The sequence below is a fragment of the Cherax quadricarinatus genome, chromosome 9 (genome assembly GCF_038502225.1).
Source record: "Cherax quadricarinatus isolate ZL_2023a chromosome 9, ASM3850222v1, whole genome shotgun sequence".
NCBI lineage: Eukaryota > Metazoa > Arthropoda > Malacostraca > Decapoda > Parastacidae > Cherax > Cherax quadricarinatus.
Window position 1 is genome coordinate 23,398,862 of NC_091300.1, and position 23,251 is coordinate 23,422,112.

The following is a 23,251-nucleotide window of genomic DNA, read 5'->3' on the forward strand; positions in this document are numbered from 1 at the left end:
TGTATCAGCCGGCCTAGCCCAGCTGCCAGATGTACGGTCGTAAGTTGAGTGGATGTATATCGAGCAGGTTGTAAGTCGGATGGTAGGTGTATATTAAGAGCTGATTTCCTCTATTCTTTTTATTTCACTATACAGTACACTATTATATAAGCATTTAAAAATATACCAGAAATATTATAAATGGTGCAACAGTGACATTAAAATGATATCACAGATGGTTGACACAAACTCATCACCATTATAGTATGCTCCTCACTTAGCGATGAATTCGTTTAACGACGTGGTCTTAGAAACGGAACTCTGTCATTAAGTGAGGAGAGGCTGTACTTAAGTTAAAAAGAAAACCTTTTGTTTTTTTCTTTTTGGGCCACCTTGCTTTGGTGGGATACAGCCAATTTGTTGAAAGAAAGATGACAAGATCGAATACAATGCACTGAATTCCCTTCCATTAAACTACGGGTCTCCAAACTGTAGCCCATGAATCACGTGCAGCCCACCACAAGATTTTATGCATCCCACACCAACTCCTAATTATTTATAAATAGTAAAACAAATAAACCCTCATTTTCAGTCCTTTAAAGTTAGGGAATTTGCTGCTTGTAACAAGTTGTCAAAATTTGCTCATGTTTTAGTTCTAATCTTTTCATTTATCAGATATATTCTTCAGTTATGGAAGGAAAAAGGAAAAGAACAGTGCAGAGTGAGTGCCACCTGTTAAACCCTTTCAGGGTTGGTCCCATAGTATTGTGGCTCAAGAGCCAGTGTCAGTCCCGTAATACTACACCAAAATTCTAGTGCCTTCAAATCTTGCAGGAGAAAGCTAGTAGGCCTGCATGTGAGAGAATGGGTCTGCGTGGTCAGTGTGCACAGTATGAAAAAAATCGGAGCACCTGCATTGCATTGTGGGAACGCCATTTCAGTATGCCCTGTTTACCATGCCTCATGGTAAGAAACTCCTCACTCCCAGGCGAATTGGGACTCTTCTGTTCCCAAGTGTTAGTTCACACACAGATGGAAGTGTCAGTGAAGGTGAATTTCATGGTTTTGAGGAGTTTGTGACTGAAAGTAGTGCCCATAATACTGGTAATAGTGATGAAAACACAGACGACCCTCAACCTTCCACCTCTGGTGCTGGGCCGTCTTGTTCATGTTCAGGTGTACCAGAACGAAAGAGGAAACTCATATTTTCCCATGTCCGGGATTCAAATGTGAGCAGTGGTGATGATAGTGATAGTGAATATGATATCCAAGCTCTTAAAAAACAGTTCCAGTAGCAAGAGTGAAGTGGAATATTCTCAAATGAAGCGTCAGTATATACGACATTACATGCATTCTGGTAGTGTGCCATATGCTATTCCAAGGGGAAGGAGTACATCTCAGAGTACATCCCATGGCTGTACAACAAGAACAGATAGTGAAAATGAAGATGATATTGTTACAATTGGGATGGATAATGTGCATGCATCATCAGATGGTGGTGGTGCCATGCACCATGAGGCACCAGCAGTGGCCCATGCTGATAGCCACGCCGCTGACTTAGCGCATCTACAACAAAGCCCAGCCTCACCCATCCACCACACCAGCCTGCACAACCACAACCTCCACAACCACCTGTCAATATCCAGTACCCACGAGCAGACTGCATCTGGGATTGGCAGCAAGGTACCAGTTTTGTTCCCAGTCCCCATCACTTTGATGAAACTCAAAGTGGAATATGGCCATCTTGTACACTTGGGAACAGTGCCACTGAACTGGAATGTTTCCAGTTATTCTTTGATAAATCCGATGGAAATAATAGGGAAAGTAACACACATTTCGATTACACCATGGCAAACAATTCTTTCACCAAGATCACACCTACACCAGTGGAAGCATACAACTGTGGCTGAGATGTATCTTTTCTTTGCTACAATAATGCTTATGCCACTTGCATATAAGCACACTGTCAAATCATACTAGTTGACAGACTGCCTGATTTCAACCCCAGCTTTCAGTGATATTATACCAGTGAATCGGTTGGTGCTACTATTACGTATGCTACACTTATCAGATAAAACCAACCCTGACAAACGACAGGTTATATAAGATTAGGAATGTGTTTATGTATCTGAAACAGAAATTCTCCATGTATTTTTATCCCTTCAGGAAGCTTGTTATTGACGAGTCTTTGATTTTGTTCAAAGGTAGACTGTCGTTTAAGCAGTATATACCAAGCAAGAAGAAACGCTTTGGTATAAAGCTGTTTGTACTTTGTGACTGCTACACTGGTCTTGTATTGGCTATTATTGTGTACACTGGAAGTAATACATTGAAAGATACCAGGAAGTTATTGGGTATCTCTGGTGATGTGGTTAGAACAATGATGGAACCACATCTTGGTAAGGGGCATACATTATATACTGATAACTGGTACAAAAGCCCCTTACTCAGTGATTTTCTGTGAGTGAACATGACAGATGTGTGCGGTACAGTGCGTGCAAATCGACGTGCATTCGACACAGGCACTCGTAGAGGTGAGGTGCAGGTGTTTGCACCTCGGTGGCATGACAAATGAGATGTCACACTGTTGACAGTTAACCGAAATAAAATGACAGAGTGGCAGCCAGAATAGAGACCAATAAACCCATTTTTTATTGTTGGTTTGTGTAAACATGCTTTGTAAACAATATAATAACTGTTTGTATAGTTATGTATCATACAACAAGTGAATATACATTCAATATACTGTATTGGTCTCACAGGCCATAAAAGTTACTTGAAGGAAAAAAAAAAAAGGAAGGAAGGAGGGAAGGTAGGTAGGAAGAGATGAGAGGAAGGAGGGAAGGTAGGTAGGAAGGAAGGAAGGAAAGAAAGAAGGAAGGTAGGTGTGTGGGGAGGAAGGGATGTGTTGTGGAAGGCAGTAAGGGTTAGTAAGTGGTGGTATGATGCATCTTTGTGACACAAGACGTGCAGGTGACTCAGCATATTTACAAGCCCACTCACACACAACAACAAGCTTTCAGAACCTCTTGTAGTTACAGGAACCTGTCCAGTGACTCTGTGTGTGAAAATAAGAAAATAAGAAAAAATTTTGGAGTGAGTTAAACAAGTTAAGAAAGCCTAGGGAAAGTATGGATTTGTCAGTTAAAAACAGAGTAGGGGAGTTAGTAGATGGGGAGAGGGAGGTATTAGGTAGATGGCGAGAATATTTTGAGGAACTTTTAAATGTTAAGGAAGAAAGAGAGGCAGTAATTTCATGCACTGGTCAGGGAGGTATACCATCTTTTAGGAGTGAAGAAGAGCAGAATGTAAGTGTGGGGGAGGTACGTGAGGCATTACGTAGAATGAAAGGGAGTAAAGCAGCTGGAACTGATGGGATCATGACAGAAATGTTAAAAGCAGGGGGGGATATAGTGTTGGAGTGGTTGGTACTTTTGTTTAATAAATGTATGAAAGAGGGGAAGGTACCTAGGGATTGGCGGAGAGCATGTATAGTCCCTTTATATAAAGGGAAAGGGGACAAAAGAGACTGTAAAAATTATAGAGGAATAAGTTTACTGAGTATACCAGGAAAAGTGTATGGTAGGGTTATAATTGAAAGAATTAGAGGTAAGACAGAATGTAGGATTGCGGATGAGCAAGGAGGTTTCAGAGTGGGTAGGGGATGTGTAGATCAAGTGTTTACATTGAAGCATATATGTGAACAGTATTTAGATAAAGGTAGGGAAGTTTTTATTGCATTTATGGATTTAGAAAAGGCATATGATAGAGTGGATAGAGGAGCAATGTGGCAGATGTTGCAAGTATATGGAATAGGTGGTAAGTTATTAAATGCTGTAAAGAGTTTTTATGAGGATAGTGAGGCTCAGGTTAGGGTGTGTAGAAGAGAGGGAGACTACTTCCCGGTAAAAGTAGGTCTTAGACAGGGATGTGTAATGTCACCATGGTTGTTTAATATATTTATAGATGGGGTTGTAAAGGAAGTAAATGCTAGGGTGTTCGGGAGAGGGGTGGGATTAAATTTTGGGGAATCAAATTCAAAATGGGAATTGACACAGTTACTTTTTGCTGATGATACTGTGCTTATGGGAGATTCTAAAGAAAAATTGCAAAGGTTAGTGGATGAGTTTGGGAATGTGTGTAAAGGTAGAAAGTTGAAAGTGAACATAGAAAAGAGTAAGGTGATGAGGGTATCAAATGATTTAGATAAAGAAAAATTGGATATCAAATTGGGAAGGAGGAGTATGGAAGAAGTGAATGTTTTCAGATACTTGGGAGTTGACGTGTCGGCGGATGGATTTATGAAGGATGAGGTTAATCATAGAATTGATGAGGGAAAAAAGGTGAGTGGTGCGTTGAGGTATATGTGGAGTCAAAAAACGTTATCTATGGAGGCAAAGAAGGGAATGTATGAAAGTTTAGTAGTACCAACACTCTTATATGGGTGTGAAGCTTGGGTGGTAAATGCAGCAGCGAGGAGACGGTTGGAGGCAGTGGAGATGTCCTGTTTAAGGGCAATGTGTGGTGTAAATATTATGCAGAAAATTCGGAGTGTGGAAATTAGGAAAAGGTGTGGAGTTAATAAAAGTATTAGTCAGAGAGCAGAAGAGGGGTTGTTGAGGTGGTTTGGTCATTTAGAGAGAATGGATCAAAGTAGAATGACATGGAAAGCATATAAATCTATAGGGGAAGGAAGGTGGGGTAGGGGTCGTCCTCGAAAGGGTTGGAGAGAGGGGGTAAAGGAGGTTTTGTGGGCAAGGGGCTTGGACTTCCAGCAAGCGTGCATGAGCGTGTTAGATAGGAGTGAATGGAGACGAATGGTGCTTGGGGCCTGACGATCTGTTTGAGTGTGAGCAGGGTAATATTTAGTGAAGGGATTCAGGGAAACCGGTTATTTTCATATAGTCGGACTTGAGTCCTGGAAATGGGAAGTACAGTGCCTGCACTTTAAAGGAGGGGTTTGGGATATTGGCAGTTTGGAGGGATATGTTGTGTATCTTTATATGTGTATGCGTCTAAACTGTTGTATTCTGAGCACCTCTGCAAAAACAGTGATAATGTGTGAGTGTGGTGAAAGTGTTGAATGATGATGAAAGTATTTTCTTTTTGGGGATTTTCTTTCTTTTTTTGGGTCACCCTGCCTCGGTGGGAGATGGCCGACTTGTTGAAAAAGAAAATGATAGAAAAATAGTAATAAACATTTTTTATTGTTGGTTTGTGTAAACATGTTTTGTAAACAATATAATGACAGCAAAGTTTGTACTGTTATTGTGTAGTATACAATGAGTGAATATATACCAAATAGTCTTTATATTGGTCTCAGAGGCCATAAAAGTTACTTGAAAAAATAAAATATTAAAAATAAAAGAAAAAAGTAGAAAAAAAACAAAATAAACTACAGTGGACCCCCACATAGCGATATTAATCCGTGCAAGAGAGCTCATTGTTATGCGAAATTATCGTTATGCGAATGAATTTTCCCCATAAGAAATAATGGAAATCAAATTAATCCGTGCAAGACACCCCAAAGTATGAAAAAAAAACATTTTTACCACAGGAAATATTAATTTTAATACACACAAACTGAAAAAGGCATGCACAATTACATGACACTTACTTTTATTGAAGATCTGGTGATGATTGATGGGATGGGAGGAGGAGAGAGTGTTAGTGTTTAGAAGGGGAATCCCCTTCCATTAAGACTTGAGGTGTCAAGTCCTTTCCTGGGGTTACTTCCCTTCTTCTTTTAATGCCACTAGGACCAGCTTCAGAGTCACTGGAGTTCTGTCGCACAACATATCTGTCCATAGTGGCCTGTACCTCTCGTTCCTTTATGACTTCCCTAAAATGTTTCACAACATTGTCAGTGTAATAGTCACCAGCACGGCTTGCAATAGCTGTGTGAGGGTGATTTTCATCCATAAAGGTTTGCACTTTCAGCCACATTGCACAGATTTCCTTAATCTTTGTAGTAGGCAATTTCTTCAATTTCTCTCTCCCCTCCTTCGAACCAGTTTCCTCAGGTCTGGCCTCTTGCTGTTGAAGTTGATCTAGCAGCTCATCAGTGGTTAGTTCTTCATTGTCCTCCTCCACCAACTCTTCCACATCCTCCAACCCCAAGGACTTTCCCAATGCCATAATGGATTCCTCAACTGGCATACTCCTCTCAGGGTTAGCTTCAAACCCTTCAAAATCCCTTTTGTCTACACATTCTGGCCACAGTTTCTTCCAAGCAGAGTTCAAGGTCCTCTTAGTCACTCCCTCCCAAGCCTTACCTATAAGGTTTACACAATTGAGGATATTAAAGTGATCTCTCCAAAAGTCTCTTAGAGTCAGTTGAGTTTCTGAGGTCACTACAAAGCACCTTTCAAACAGAGCTTTTGTGTACAGTTTTTTGAAGTTTGCAATAACCTGCTGGTCCATGGGCTGCAGGAGAGGAGTGGTATTAGGAGGCAAAAACTTCACCTTAATGAATTTCATGTCCCCATAAAGTCGCTCTGCCACGTCTGTAGGATGACCAGGGGCATTGTCTAACACCAGGAGGCACTTAAGTTCTAATTTCTTTTCAGTTAGGTAATCTTTCACATTGGGGGCAAATGCATGGTGTAACCAGTCATAGAAAAAGTCCCTAGTGACCCATGCCTTACTGTTTGCCCTCCACAGCACACACAAATTAGCCTTGAGGACATTCTTTTGCCTGAACGGTCTGGGAGTTTCAGAGTGATACACTAATAAAGGCTTCACTTTGCAATCACCACTAGCATTGGAACACATCAACAGAGTAAGCCTGTCTTTCATAGGCTTATGTCCTGGGAATGCCTTTTCCTCCTGAGTAATGTAGGTCCTGCTTGGCATTTTCTTCCAAAACAGGCCTGTTTCATCACAATTAAACACTTGTTCAGGTTTCAGTCCTTCACTGTCTATGTACTCCTTGAATTCCTGCACATATTTTTCAGCTGCTTTGTGGTCCGAACTGGCAGCCTCACCATGCCTCATCACACTATGTATGCCACTACTCTTCTTAAATCTCTCAAACCAACCTTTGCTGGCCTTAAATTCACTCACATCATCACTAGTTGCAGGCATTTTTTTAATTAAATCCTCTTGCAACTTCCTAGCCTTTTCACTTGTGATCACTTGAGAGACGCTATCTCCTGCTAGCTGTTTTTCATTTATCCACACCAATAAGTCTCTCTCAACATCTTCCATCACTTGCGATCTCTGTTTCGAAAACACAGTTAAACCTTTGGCAAGAACAGCTTCCTTGATTGCCTTTTTGTTGCCCACAATAGTAGCGATGGTTGATTGGGGTTTACTATACAACCTGGCCAGCTCGGAGACACGCACTCCACTTTCATACTTATCAATGATCTCTTTCTTCATCTCTATAGTAATTCTCACCCTTATTCCTGTAGGGTTGGCACTAGAAGCTTTCTTGGGGCCCATGGTCACTTATTTTGCAGATAAAATCACCAGAAACACTGTAATAATATGAAATGTTCCGATTGTATGCTTGGATGTTACCGCGGAGGCTGGCTGGTAAACAATGCCACCGGCGGAACGTGAGGCTGGCTAAGGGCGCACATTAGACGCGTCTCGGACGAACAGCGTTGAGCGGGTTTTTTAGCGGTATGCGAGGCAAAATCTTAGCGATAAAATGTAGCGGTATGCGGATTTAACGTTATGTAAGGCCAACGGTATGCGGGGGTCCAGTGTATTACCAAGTGACCAGCAGTCGGCGATGTTGCTGTAAGCAGTTCAATTTGTCAACTTCATGCCTCCATGTCTCTAAGTATTGATCGCAAAAAAAAAAAATTGGCTTATAATACTCACAAAAAAAACATCATTTCATAAGAATAAAATCTTTTTTTTTTTTTTTTCAAAGATTTTTCGACCCTGAGAACAAGTTTGGGAGAGGGCCTGTCAACCCTCTAAGGGTTAAGGATCAGGGGTCTCAACCCTGAAAGGGTTAATGAAGAATGGGGCATAAAGTACTTCTTTGTAAAAGCAGGTGTTTTATAAAGCCTTGTGTGTTGTATGCCACAAAACTGTTGAAGTTTTGAAGGTGTACAGTGTACATCGGCACTACGAGACCAAACATAAACCAAGTTATTCCCAATTCACAGGGACACAATGTTCGAAGAAAATTGAATCAGGGCAACACAGGCAAGATACCTGAAAGTCTAGTTAGTAGCAGAGGAGGTAGGAATAAGAGTGGATGTTAACCTAAGGTCCACTATGAAAGGTCACACTGATAAGCGAGATAATATACATGTACCGAAAATAGTGTAATTCGTCTTGCAGTAACTATCAGCAAAAAGCAACTGACAACTCCTACTCCATACCAGATACCCTAACTGTGAAATCCACACCTCTCCTTAACACCCAGCATTCACTTCCTGTACAACTCCATCTATAAATAGGTTTTGATTATAATCTAGGTTAAACCCTTAAACTGTCCAAATGTAGATCTATGTTCACTCGCGTTGTGCTCCGAATATTTTGATTTTTTTTTTAATGAGCGCATTTTTCTATATGTTATAGGATTAAAAAATTTTTTAGAGTCAGTACTTGCTGAGATATAAGCCCATGAAGTTGGCGATGGATGCTCACCTAACGGCAACATTGGCTCCTGCCGTTTGCAGAAGTGTTGCCGATATAACATTTTTTTTATTTTTATTTTAATTTATATATTTTTCATTTTCTGATAATAGTTTTTGTGATTTCATAGCCAATCTTTGTTCTGACACTAATATTAGGTACTGAAGTAGTACTCAAATAGTCACTATCACAACAACAGGTAAACATTTTCACCTGCCTGGGTCATTTACTACAGTCTATAAATATATACAAAGTATTTATAGGTCCCAACAGTGTTTTAGACATGCTGGAGTATATCTTGAAGCATGGTGTTATGACAAGTGTCAGTAACTTGTTGACAGGCAGTGACACTTGATGAATGTACACTCAGGGAACCCTCCCTTTATTTGTTTTCACTTACAAACATGTCTGTCTATCTGTCTCTCTAGCTCTGCTTATCTTACTTCCTGTCTGCTTGTGTGTACCTGGAGTATATATGAAACTCCTTGAAGAATGGTGTTATGACAAGTGTCAGTAAAAACTGTTGACAGCCCAGTGACACTTGGAGTGCACTGCTCCAACTAACCCTCGCTTCATTTGTTTTCACCGTTACAAATGTGTGTGTCTTGCTCTGCTTGTGTCTGTCTAGCTCTGCTTATCTGTCATTGTTTGCCTGTGTGTGTCTGTCTCAGGAAGCGGCTTGTAAAACTGTTGGTTTACGAGCCGCTCCCTGATTTCTGAGCAAGTAAATATGCATATTGAGTCATGGCTATTTGTCTTATATCTACAAGCACAGTATAGCACTTTCCTGGCATTTTTGGGTTATCCTAGGTAATTTACACTGTAAAATAACTGTACTTGTGTGTACATGTGAGAGAGAGATATAGACAGACAGCCAAAGCCAGCCAGCCGAATACATGATAAGAAAGAGGGAACACTGCAACAGGCCTACTGGCCCATGCAAGGCAGATCCATGTCACCTCCCCAGCTTAGACCAATGACCCACCTAGTCAAGTCACATCCACTGAAAGGAGCACGGCATCAGACCTAGTAGCACAAGCTAGTCGGGTCCAACTCACACCCACTCGTGTATTTAACTAACCTATTTTTACTTTCCTCTTAAAAGGGGAGTGTTAATGCGACATCACATCAGTGAATCCCTGGCGTTTGCCACACCATTTGCTCCAGCTGGCATTCAGTTGAACTGGTGCTCCACAAGGTACTAAGTGGTCCCAGATTTTTTTTTAATACTGCGCACACCAAGTGTTAAGACTCATTCTCTTGTGTCTAGGCGACTCGGGCCTATCGCCCCAATTTTGAAGGAATGAAAAATAAAACTATCTTCGTTTGGAGTGCTACGTGAGCAAACATATCTATTTGGACAGTTTAAGGGTTAGCCAACCATGGCAGTATCACACATTCTTGTCTAAGGCCTTTTACTTGAAAATAATCTTTCTCCTACATACCCTAACCTGCACCTCGCTATTCACATAAAAGCTCCTTGCTGCTTTAAGTAACTTGCCACCTATTCCATCATAATTTAATTGCCATGTCATTTCTAAGGCCTACTGCTTCTTCCTCAACCCCTTCCTATCTCATTTCAGAGTATAGCATACATATGCACAAAAATTTGTAAGGGGTAAATTTTGGACTTACTGAAGCTATAGGTCAAAATTTTAAATGGACTATGTTCAGTGTATAACACAAAGCAAACCAAAGATTATAAAGAAAAAAAATGTAGTACTTACTGTTAAAAAAAAAAATTGGGAGAGCACAGTGCCTGCACTCAAGGTGTGGATGTTGTTGTTCGGATCATTTGAACTGTGATGTCCTAGCACTTCTGACAACACAGCTATTAAATGAATGATGGTGAACGTTCCTTTTTTGGGGGAGGGGGGGAATCATTCTACCTTGGTGAGAAATGTCTAGTGGTGTAAAAGAAAAAAAAAAAATATGCACTAATATACTGTACAGTAAAGGTGTAATAAGAACAATACAGTAACCCAAAGTTTATTCATAACTTAACATGCATTGTCTATGAAGTAATTTCACATTTATTAATCCTTAATAAATGCATTGTCGGATTAGCTTTTAGTAATAATGCTGTAACTTAATTTTTACACAATCTAGACAAAAGTAGCAGTGCTGTATAGCCCTTGTGGTTTAGCACTTCTTTTTGATTATAATAAACAAAAGTAATTCATTGCCCTTGATATCCTTCAAGAAGTTGGCACTATACTTCTTATACCCAAGTACTATGACCCCTACAGGTTTACAGCTTTCCCATTTCTATAATAATAAACCTTGTGGCTTAGCGCTCTTTTTTTTATTATTATTATAATAATAATAAACTATCCTTTCAACAGATAAACGTACAATGTTGTGCTGTACCTGATGCAATTCAATATTATATAATAAATTAAGCCATTGTTATGTTTAGCTTGTATACAAACATACCAGCATAAAATTAAAAATTACAGTACTGCATTGTAACTACCCATTAAGAAGAGCAAGTAATGTGCTTCAAAAAAAACATCCACTATAAAGACCTTGACATCAAGTTTATCTTTATAATTTCATATAATTGATTCACCTAACTTGTTCAAAATTGTGATCACTTAAGCTTCCATAATGAAAGCCAATGAATACATTTTAAATAGTTAATACATAGTTAGTAATTTGTGAAACAAACTTTATTTATTGTATAAATAAATAGCTATAGAGATATTCAGTACTTGTAAGAAAAATACATACAAATAAAATAATTACTGTTTCAACATCCTTATAGGCGAGGCAATATTTTGAAAAATATTCTTATCTTCACTCCAGTCAACAAATTCTAGAGCAAGTTACATTTTTTGGGGTTAGCAAAGGCCTCTTGTGGTTTTTTACATTTCCCCATCCGCCCTCAGGAATTTCCATCGGCTTGTGTGTTACCATTCATGACTGGGTCATCATTTCCCTCTAAAAGGAAAAAAAAAATATTACAAACTAAAATAAATTTATCCTATTATTTCATACTATTAAAGAGTAGAAAGTCTTATATTAAATATATTTATATGGCAAATATATTGTAATAAAAAAAAGCACTAAACATACAAGGGTCATACAGTGCAGTAGGGCAGGGGTATTGGGTAGCAAGAGAGGTAGAAAGGGCTGTGAGGAGTGCTAGAGGCATCATCATCAAAGTCTGTGCAGTAAATCAGTTGCTGTCAAAAAGTCAGTGAGAGTCTGGGTTAAAGGAGGGTCCATAGCCCTTGTGGCTTAGCACTTCTTTTTGATTATAATAATAATAGAGGGTCCATCAGCAAGAAGGGAAGATAAAGCAAGGGCAGTAGAGTGGTAACGATGCTGGAGGCAAATTCTGCATGCTCGTTGATAGTAGGCAGTCCAACAAAACATGGCTAACAAACTGGAACCTGACAATTCTCGGTGAACAGGGCACCTCTCCACGAGATACCTGTGAGTAAGGCAAGTGTGGCCAATGAGAAGACGGGAGAGAGTAGTCTCCCAACCTTGGCAGTGATGACAGCCAGAAACCTATACTACTTAGAGTGCAATTTATGTAGCAGATCAGACCAATGTTGTTGCAAATGAGGGGAGGGGGGTACAATTACAGCAAAATAATCTGTAAATGGAACTGGGAGGTCATGTACTGCTGACCACAGCAGTGTCTGCCTGTTCATTGCTCTGTATGTCAACATGACCGGGGACCCAACAAAAAACTATTTGTGCTTCCTAGAGATACGGCGTAATCAAACTTGCATACGAAGAACCAGGGGATGGTATGTATCAAATTTTTTTAGCCTGTAACGCATTAAGGGAGTCTGAAACAACCACAAATGGTGACACAGGCATAGATGCAATATGGATAACTGCTACGAGAATGGCATACAATTCGGCCATAAAAATGCTAACAGAGGATAATAAATGCCCTCGCACGACGCTGTCCAGAAACACTGCTGCGAATCCGACACCATCAAAAGACTTGGAACCATCGGTGTACACTGTGATGGCACGAGAATGAGATTGGAAGTGGTTAAGAAAAAGTGAGAGAAGCCACCGTAGGCAGTTGAGCTTTCGCATATGGCAGTGGGAAAGAACAGACACAAACTGTCGGAACTTCCCAAGAGGGTAGGGAAAAGTTAGATGCTACATGAACATAGAAAGGTGGTAACTGAAGAGAAGACAAGAGCAAATGTAGGCAGAGAGAAAAGGAACAGAGTGATGAACAAATAAAGAATTTCTACTATAATCCGTGACTATCCTATATACGGAAGGATTGCGGAGGTTATGAGAGCAAATATAAGAGTGAAGGCAATGAGCATCACAGCGATTGGTCAAGGGTGGAATATTTGCCTCTGCATAGAGGCTCTCAACAGGTGAAGAGCGAAAAGCACCGAGGCACACACGTAATCCCTGGTGATGGATGGGATCAAGGCTAGAGAGAGTTGTAGGAGAGGCCACTGAATATATCTGGTCGCCACAATCAAGTTTGGATAAAATTAAGGCTGAATGTAGTTGAAGGAGAGTTCTATGATCAGCCCCATGAAATATGAATGAGGGTTATAACCCTTTCAGGGTTTCCGATGTATTAGTACGGCTTACGCACCAGGGTTATCGACGTACTAGTACGCCTAAATTTTAGCGCCTTCAAATCTAGTGAGAGAAAGCTGGTAGGCCTACATATGAAAGAATGGGTCTATGTGCTTAGTGTGCACAGTATAAAAAAAATCCTGCAGCACACAGTGCATAACGAGAAAAAAAAATCTGTTTTTGGTTTAAAACAGCGACTTTGCACTGTACAGTGGACCCCCGGTTCGCGATATTAAGCGAATCAATTTTCCCCATACGAAATAATGGAAATCAAATTAATCCATGCAAGACACCCAAAAGTATGAAAAAAAAACTTTTACCACATGAAATATTAAGTTTAATGCACACAAACTGAAGAAGACATGCACAGTTTGTAGTATGTACTCTACTAAGAATAGAATACATGACACTTACCTTTAATGAAGATCTGGTGATGACTGATGGGATGGGAGGAGGGGAGAGTGTTGAACCTATTGTTTAGAAGGGGAATCCCTCTCCATTAGGACTTGAGGTAGCAAGTCCTTTTCCGGGGTTACTTCCCTTCTTTTAATGCCACTAGGACCAGCTTGAGAGTCACTGGACTTCTGTAGCACAACATATCTGTCCATAGAGGCCTGTACCTCTCGTTCCTTTATGACTTTCCTAAAGTGGTTCACAACAGTGTCACTGTACAGGTTGCCAACACGGCTTGCAGTAGCCTGTCTGAGGGTGATTTTCATCAAAAAAGCTTTGCACTTCAAGCCACTTTGCACACATTTCCCTAATCTTTGAAGTAGGCAACTTCTTCACTTTATCCATCCCCTCCTCTGAAGCAGTTTCCTCAGGTCTGGCCTCTTGCTGTTGAAGGGGTATTGGGTAGCAAGAGAGGTAGAAAGGGCTGTGAGGAGTGCTAGAGGCATCATCATAAAAGTCTGTGCAGTAAATCAGTTGCTGTCAAAAAGTCAGTGAGAGTCTGGGTTAAAGGAGGGTCCATAGCCCTTGTGGCTTAGCACTTCTTTTTGATTATAATAATAATAGAGGGTCCATCAGCAAGAAGGGAAGATAAAGCAAGGGCAGTAGAGTGGTAACGATGCTGGAGGCAAATTCTGCATGCTCGTTGATAGTAGGCAGTCCAACAAAACATGGCTAACAAACTGGAACCTGACAATTCTCGGTGAACAGGGCACCTCTCCACGAGATACCTGTGAGTAAGGCAAGTGTGGCCAATGAGAAGACGGGAGAGAGTAGTCTCCCAACCTTGGCAGTGATGACAGCCAGAAACCTATACTACTTAGAGTGCAATTTATGTAGCAGATCAGACCAATGTTGTTGCAAATGAGGGGAGGGGGGTACAATTACAGCAAAATAATCTGTAAATGGAACTGGGAGGTCATGTACTGCTGACCACAGCAGTGTCTGCCTGTTCATTGCTCTGTATGTCAACATGACCGGGGACCCAACAAAAAACTATTTGTGCTTCCTAGAGATACGGCGTAATCAAACTTGCATACGAAGAACCAGGGGATGGTATGTATCAAATTTTTTTAGCCTGTAACGCATTAAGGGAGTCTGAAACAACCACAAATGGTGACACAGGCATAGATGCAATATGGATAACTGCTACGAGAATGGCATACAATTCGGCCATAAAAATGCTAACAGAGGATAATAAATGCCCTCGCACGACGCTGTCCAGAAACACTGCTGCGAATCCGACACCATCAAAAGACTTGGAACCATCGGTGTACACTGTGATGGCACGAGAATGAGATTGGAAGTGGTTAAGAAAAAGTGAGAGAAGCCACCGTAGGCAGTTGAGCTTTCGCATATGGCAGTGGGAAAGAACAGACACAAACTGTCGGAACTTCCCAAGAGGGTAGGGAAAAGTTAGATGCTACATGAACATAGAAAGGTGGTAACTGAAGAGAAGACAAGAGCAAATGTAGGCAGAGAGAAAAGGAACAGAGTGATGAACAAATAAAGAATTTCTACTATAATCCGTGACTATCCTATATACGGAAGGATTGCGGAGGTTATGAGAGCAAATATAAGAGTGAAGGCAATGAGCATCACAGCGATTGGTCAAGGGTGGAATATTTGCCTCTGCATAGAGGCTCTCAACAGGTGAAGAGCGAAAAGCACCGAGGCACACACGTAATCCCTGGTGATGGATGGGATCAAGGCTAGAGAGAGTTGTAGGAGAGGCCACTGAATATATCTGGTCGCCACAATCAAGTTTGGATAAAATTAAGGCTGAATGTAGTTGAAGGAGAGTTCTATGATCAGCCCCATGAAATATGAATGAGGGTTATAACCCTTTCAGGGTTTCCGATGTATTAGTACGGCTTACGCACCAGGGTTATCGACGTACTAGTACGCCTAAATTTTAGCGCCTTCAAATCTAGTGAGAGAAAGCTGGTTTACCTGGAGTTTACCTGGAGAGAGTTTCGGGGGTCAACGCCCCCGCGGCCCGGTCTGTGACCAGGCCTACATATGAAAGAATGGGTCTATGTGCTTAGTGTGCACAGTATAAAAAAAATCCTGCAGCACACAGTGCATAACGAGAAAAAAAAATCTGTTTTTGGTTTAAAACAGCGACTTTGCACTGTACAGTGGACCCCCGGTTCGCGATATTAAGCGAATCAATTTTCCCCATACGAAATAATGGAAATCAAATTAATCCATGCAAGACACCCAAAAGTATGAAAAAAAAACTTTTACCACATGAAATATTAAGTTTAATGCACACAAACTGAAGAAGACATGCACAGTTTGTAGTATGTACTCTACTAAGAATAGAATACATGACACTTACCTTTAATGAAGATCTGGTGATGACTGATGGGATGGGAGGAGGGGAGAGTGTTGAACCTATTGTTTAGAAGGGGAATCCCTCTCCATTAGGACTTGAGGTAGCAAGTCCTTTTCCGGGGTTACTTCCCTTCTTTTAATGCCACTAGGACCAGCTTGAGAGTCACTGGACTTCTGTAGCACAACATATCTGTCCATAGAGGCCTGTACCTCTCGTTCCTTTATGACTTTCCTAAAGTGGTTCACAACAGTGTCATTGTACAGGTTGCCAACACGGCTTGCAGTAGCCTGTCTGAGGGTGATTTTCATCAAAAAAGCTTTGCACTTCAAGCCACTTTGCACACATTTCCCTAATCTTTGAAGTAGGCAACTTCTTCACTTTATCCATCCCCTCCTCTGAAGCAGTTTCCTCAGGTCTGGCCTCTTGCTGTTGAAGATGATCTAGCAGCTCATCAGTGGTTAGTTCTTCATTGTCCTCCTCCAACTCTTCCACATCCTCCCCACTAACCTCCAACCCCAATGGCACAATGGATTCCTCAACTGGCATAGGCTTCTCGGGGTTAGCCTCAAACCCTTCGAAATACCTTTTGTCTACACATTCTGGCCACAGTTTTTTCCAGGCAGAGTTCAAGGTCCTCTTAGTCACTTCCTCGTAAGCCTTACCTATAAGGTTTACACAAATGAGGATATTAAAGTGATCCTTCCAAATCTCCTTTAGAGTCAGTAGTGTCTGTGACTCACGAAATCGTAATGGCACGATTGCAAACAAACCATACCCCGGCCGGGAGATTCGTCTGTAAAAACTTGCATTTGTGGTCACAGTGGTGCCTGTGCTAACCTTCCTATGGTGTAGAAATATACCTAGTTGGATGAATCTTATTGTGGCTAGCTGGTCTAGTGGCTAACGCGACGGGCTGGAGTTTTGAGACTATGACCGCGGGTTCAATCCCGGCCGGGGTATGGTTTAATAGTGTCTGTGGTCACTTCAAAACACCTTTCAAACATAGCTTTTGTGTACAGTTTCTTGAAGTCGGAAATGACCTGCTGATCCATGGGCTGCAGGAGAGGAGTGGTATTAGGAGGCAAAAACTTGACCTTAATGAAGCTCATGTCCCCAGAAAGTCACTCTGCCAAGTCTGTAGGATGACCAGGGGCACTGTCTAATACCAGGAGGTAATTTTTCACATTGGGGGCAAATGCATGGTGTAACCAGTCATAGAAAAAGTCCCTAGTGACCCATGCCTTAGTGTTTGCCCTCCACAGCACACACAAATTAGCCTTGAGGATATTCTTTTGCCTGAACGCTCTGGGAGTTTCTGAGTGATACACCAATAAAGGCTTCACTTTGCAATCACCACTAGCATTGGCACACATCAGAAGGGTAAGCCTGTCTTTCATAGGCTTATGTCCTAGGAGTGCCTTTTCCTCCTGAGTAATGTAAGTCCTGCTTGGCAATTTCTTCCAAAACAGGCCTGTTTCGTCACAATTAAACACTTGTTCAGGTTTCAATCCTTCAGCCTCTATGTACTCTTGAATTCATGCACATATTTTTCAGCTGCTTTTTGGTCTGAACTGGCAGCCTCACCATGCCTAATCACACTATGTATGCCACTATGATTCTTAAATCTTTCAAACCAACCTTTGCTGGCCTTAAATTCACTCACATCACCACTAGTTGCAGCCATTTTTTCTAATTAAATCCTCATGCAACTGCCTAGCCTTTTCACAAATGATCGCTTGAGAGATGCTATCTCCTGCTATCTGTTTTTCATTTATCCACACCAATAACAGTCTCTCAACATTTTCTAACACTTGCGGTTGCTGTTTCATAATCACAGTTGCACCTTTTGCAACAACAGCTTCCTTGATTGCCATTTTCCTGGTCACTATAGTAGAGATGGTTGATTGGGGTTTTGTATACAACTTGGCCAGCTCCGACACACTCACTCTACTTTCGTACTTTGCAGTTATCTCTTTCTTCATTTCAATACAGGTCTCCCTCAACATTCGCGTTTTCAACTTTCGCGGGCTTCACACATTCGCGAATTCCCAACTGCCAAATTCCCAGCCGCCAAATCATATTTAAGTTTCCTGCCACCTGCGAGTCCCTACTACCCTCCCTCCGACCCGGCAACTGGCAGCCAGCCCTCCCACCACTCAGTGTGGCGAGTGTTTTGTTTGTTCATTATTTTCTATTAAACTACAGTATAAATAATGTAAACCCATTCATGACTGCATATTGGAATGGCTATTTGGACAGGTATTGGACAGTGACATCATGCGTTTACTCTTGAACACAGCAAAGAATCAAACATTTCTGCTGCTGCTAATAATAACAATAGTAATAATAATAATAATAATAAATGCGATAGAACTGAAGAAGGAAATTGTACAAAAATGCGAGGGAGTGGTTGACACATCGTCAGTGTGGCTTTGTTTATGCTGGAGTGAGCATAGGTCTCCATGCTCCTCCAAATATTTCACAATAATTCATTGTGTTTGGTGCTTGTAGATTGAGTGCGACTGGAGTGGTAGAGGCAGTGGTTGAGGAAGCAGTTGAGGCAGTGGGAGAGGCAGCAGTTGAGGGAGTGGTTGAGGCAGTGGGTGAGGCAGTGGTTGAGGAAGCGGTTGAGGCAGTGGGTGAGGCAGTGGGCGAGGCAGCAGTTGAGGCAATGGGTGAGGCAGTGGGCGAGGCAGTGGGTGAGAGCGGTTGAGGCAGTGGGCGAGGCAGCAGTTGAGGAAGTGGGTGAGACAGCGGATGAGGCATTGGTTGAGGCAGTGGTATTTAATAACATACATGTTAATAATAATAATAATAATAAATGTTAATATGTATTATTATTATTTATAACATGTTATTAAATACCACTGCCTCAACTGCTGCCTCCACCATTGCCTCAACCGCTGCCTCAACCCCTGCCTAAACCGCTGCCTCTACCAGTGCCTCAACCACTGCCTCACCCACTGCCTCACCCACTGCCTCACCCACTGCCTCACCCACTGCCTCACCCACTGCCTCAACCGCTGCCTCAACCGCTGCCTCAACCGCTGCCTCAACCGCTGCCTCAACCACTCCAGTCACACTCAATCTACAAGCACCAAACACAGTGAATAATTGTGAAATGTTTGGAAGAGCACAGAGACTAATGCTCACTCCAGCATAAACAAAGCCACACTGACGATGTGTCAACTACTCCCTCGTATTTTTGTACAATTTCCTTCTTCAATTCTATCGCATTTATTATTATTATTATTATTACTATTGTTATTATTAGCAGTAACAGAAATGTTTGATTCTTTGCTGTGTTCAAGAGTAAACACATGATGTCACCGTCCAATACCTGTCCAAATAGCCATTCCAATATGCAGTCATGAATGTGTTTACATTATTTATACTGTAGTTTAATAGCAAATAATGAACAAACAAAACACTCACCACACTGAGTGGTGGGAGGGCTGGCTGCCAGTTGCAGGGTCGGAGGGAGGGTAGTAGGGACTCGCAGTGGTTGAGGAAGTGGTGGAGGCATTGGTGGAGGCAGTGGTATTTAATAACATACATGTTATTAAACCATAACATGTATGTATTTAGTACAATTTACGACGTTTTCATGTATTTTATGATTGTTCATGGTTCAACAAGTTAAGGAAGCAGTATTTTATTATATTTCCCTACAATATTTTGGGGCACCAAACATTCGCGATTTTTCAACATTCGCGAGGCTCTTGATCCCCTAACCCTCGCGAATGTTGAGGGAGACCTGTAGTCATTAGCACCCTTGGTCTCGAAGGGTTGGCACTAAAAGCTTTCTTGGGGCCCATGGTGACTTATTTTGCAGAAACAAGCACCAAAAACACGGTGATAATATGGAATGTACCGAATGTATCCTTAGATGCGAGCACACTGGCTGGCTTGTAAACACTGGCACACACGGGGCAGTTCAGGCCACACGTGGACACGTCTCAGACGAATCGCGTATACCGGGTTTCGTAACGGGAACCGAGGCAAATTTTTTGCGATATAATGCATCACATACCGGATTTATAGGATACCGATAGCATCGCGCGAACCGGGGGTCCACTGTACAGTGGTCCCTCGTTTTTCGTATTTAATCCGTTCCTGGAGGCGCTACTATTATTGAAATCTACGATTTTCGAATCAATTTTCCCCATAAGAAATAATGTAAATACAATTAATCCGTTCCTGACACCCAGAAGTATCAACAATATTTTTTTACCTTAAAGATAGATTTACATGTACAAAAGAATGAACATTCAACATGACAGTTACCTTTATTGAAGGCTGTTATTGATGAATGGAAGACAGGGAGGAGGAGAAAGGGAAGAGAGGTTACTGTTTGGAAGGGGAATCCCCCTCCATAAGGACTCTAGGTCATTTCAGGGGTCACTTACCTAGCTTAAATATAGATTTACATGCAGAAAAGAATGCCAAATAAATGTAAAGCACTAATAAAATGTATAAATGAACACTGGGAATAGGGGTAGTTGATGAGTGGAATGATCTGTCTAGTAGGGCAATCAATGCTAAAACATTGGGTAGTTTCAAATTTAGGTTGGATAAATACATGAGTGAGAGGGGTTGGTTTGAATCGGTCTTTCACATGAGTAAATAGGTTTATCAAAGCTTATTGCTTGGGTTTAGCAGTTATGCTGTTAGTGGGTTGGATTTGTGAAGGACCAGCCTAGTATGGGCCAACAGGCCTATTGCAGTGTTCCTCCTTTCTTATGTTCTAAAAGCTATGGCTTGGGTAGTTTCAAATTTAGGTTGGATAAATACACGAGTGAGAGGGGTTGGATTTGAGTCGGACTTGCACCTGAGCTTATTGCTTGGGTAGCATTTGTTCTGTTAGTGGGTTGGATTTGTGAAGGACCTGCCTAGTATGGGCCAGCAGGCCTGTTGCAGTGTTCCTACTTTCTTAAGTTCTTATGTTCTTATTTAACATCACACTTACCAGTAGGATGATCAAGGCTAGGACCTTGGGTAGCTTTAAGAAGAGATTGGACAAATATATGAGTGGGAGGAGCTGAGTTTGATTTGTGTCATTGGGTACAGGAGTAAATTCTTGGGTAGAGGTCATTTTGATAAGGACCTGCCTTGTATGGGTCAACAGGCCTGCTGCAGTGTTCCTCCTTTCTTATGTTCTTATTGGAGACTTGTTTGTGTGAAGGAGGGATGGCAAGTTTATTGTTGGAGAATATGACAGTAATATCAACTCTACAGCTTATTTATCTATCACAATTCAACTAATATGACATAATAAACAATATTAATAACATAGAAACATGGAATATACTCTAGAATGAATAAAATAAGTCATTATGTATGTCACGAGAGGTGTTGTGTTGTGTTGTGTTGAACATTAAAATGGTATAAAATACCGACAGGTTGTTAGGTAAGACACATATGCAACAGTTAGGTATCTTTATTACGAAACGTTTCGCCTACACAGTAGGCTTCTTCAGTCAAGTACAGAAAAGTTGATAGAAGCAGAAGATACTTGAAGACGATGTAATCAGTCCATCACCCTTAAAGTTTTGAGGTGGTCAGTCCCTCAGTCTGGAGAAGAGCATTGTTCCATAGTATGAAATAATATGGAGATGAAGTGACAGAATGGAGCTTTTTATAGCGGCAAGAGGTGAGACGTAGGCCACTAGGAGAGGTAAGAACTGAGATGTTGAAAGGTCAGGTCCCTCTCAAATCCAGCTGCTCTCACTAGTGGAAGTTGTCGAAGTTGATTGCAGGTCTGTACCAAGATACCCTTGTGTTGCAGTGTCTGACAGATTGAACATTAAAATGGTATAAAATACCGACAGGTTGTTAGGTAAGACACATATGCAACAGTTAGGTATCTTTATTATGAAACGTTTCGCCTACACAGTAGGCTTCTTCAGTCAAGTACAGAAAAGTTGATAGAAGCAGAAGATACTTGAAGACGATGTAATCAGTCCATCACCCTTAAAGTTTTGAGGTGGTCAGTCCCTCAGTCTGGAGAAGAGCATTGTTCCATAGTATGAAACAATATGGAGATGAAGTGACAGAATGGAGCTTTTTATAGCGGCAAGAGGTGAGACGTAGGCCACTAGGAGAGGTAAGAACTGAGATGTTGAAAGGTCAGGTCCCTCTCAAATCCAGCTGCTCTCACTAGTGGAAGTTGTCGAAGTTGATTGCAGGTCTGTACCAAGATACCCTTGTGTTGCAGTGTCTGACAGATTGAACATTAAAATGGTATAAAATACCGACAGGTTGTTAGGTAAGACACATATGCAACAGTTAGGTATCTTTATTATGAAACGTTTCGCCTACACAGTAGGCTTCTTCAGTCAAGTACAGAAAAGTTGATAGAAGCAGAAGATACTTGAAGACGATGTAATCAGTCCATCACCCTTAAAGTTTTGAGGTGGTCAGTCCCTCAGTCTGGAGAAGAGCATTGTTCCATAGTATGAAACAATATGGAGATTTTATACCATTTTAATGTTCAATCTGTCAGACACTGCAACACAAGGGTATCTTGGTACAGACCTGCAATCAACTTCGACAACTTCCACTAGTGAGAGCAGCTGGATTTGAGAGGGACCTGACCTTTCAACATCTCAGTTCTTACCTCTCCTAGTGGCCTACGTCTCACCTCTTGCCGCTATAAAAAGCTCCATTCTGTCACTTCATCTCCATATTGTTTCATACTATGGAACAATGCTCTTCTCCAGACTGAGGGACTGACCACCTCAAAACTTTAAGGGTGATGGACTGATTACATCGTCTTCAAGTATCTTCTGCTTCTATCAACTTTTCTGTACTTGACTGAAGAAGCCTACTGTGTAGGCGAAACGTTTCATAATAAAGATACCTAACTGTTGCATATGTGTCTTACCTAACAACCTGTCGGTATTTTATACCATTTTAATGTTCAATCTGTCAGACACTGCAACACAAGGGTATCTTGGTACAGACCTGCAATCAACTTCGACAACTTCCACTAGTGAGAGCAGCTGGATTTGAGAGGGACCTGACCTTTCAACATCTCAGTTCTTACCTCTCCTAGTGGCCTACGTCTCACCTCTTGCCGCTATAAAAAGCTCCATTCTGTCACTTCATCTCCATATTGTTTCATACTATGGAACAATGCTCTTCTCCAGACTGAGGGACTGACCACCTCAAAACTTTAAGGGTGATGGACTGATTACATCGTCTTCAAGTATCTTCTGCTTCTATCAACTTTTCTGTACTTGACTGAAGAAGCCTACTGTGTAGGCGAAACGTTTCATAATAAAGATACCTAACTGTTGCATA

At 41.3% G+C, this 23,251-nt stretch overlaps 1 protein-coding gene across 1 annotated transcript in view; it reads right to left on the minus strand.

Annotated features, from left to right (window-relative positions):
* Positions 1-10,557: 10,557 nt before the first annotated feature.
* The window catches only part of LOC128686147 (methionine-R-sulfoxide reductase B1-like), an 87,432-nt gene continuing 74,738 nt past the window's right edge, over positions 10,558-23,251 (minus strand). Inside the window, exon 4 of the mRNA XM_053772860.2 lies at positions 10,558-11,523. Coding sequence (XP_053628835.1) covers positions 11,468-11,523 — 56 coding nt within the window. The 3' untranslated portion in view covers positions 10,558-11,467. The remainder of the gene's footprint in view (positions 11,524-23,251) is intronic.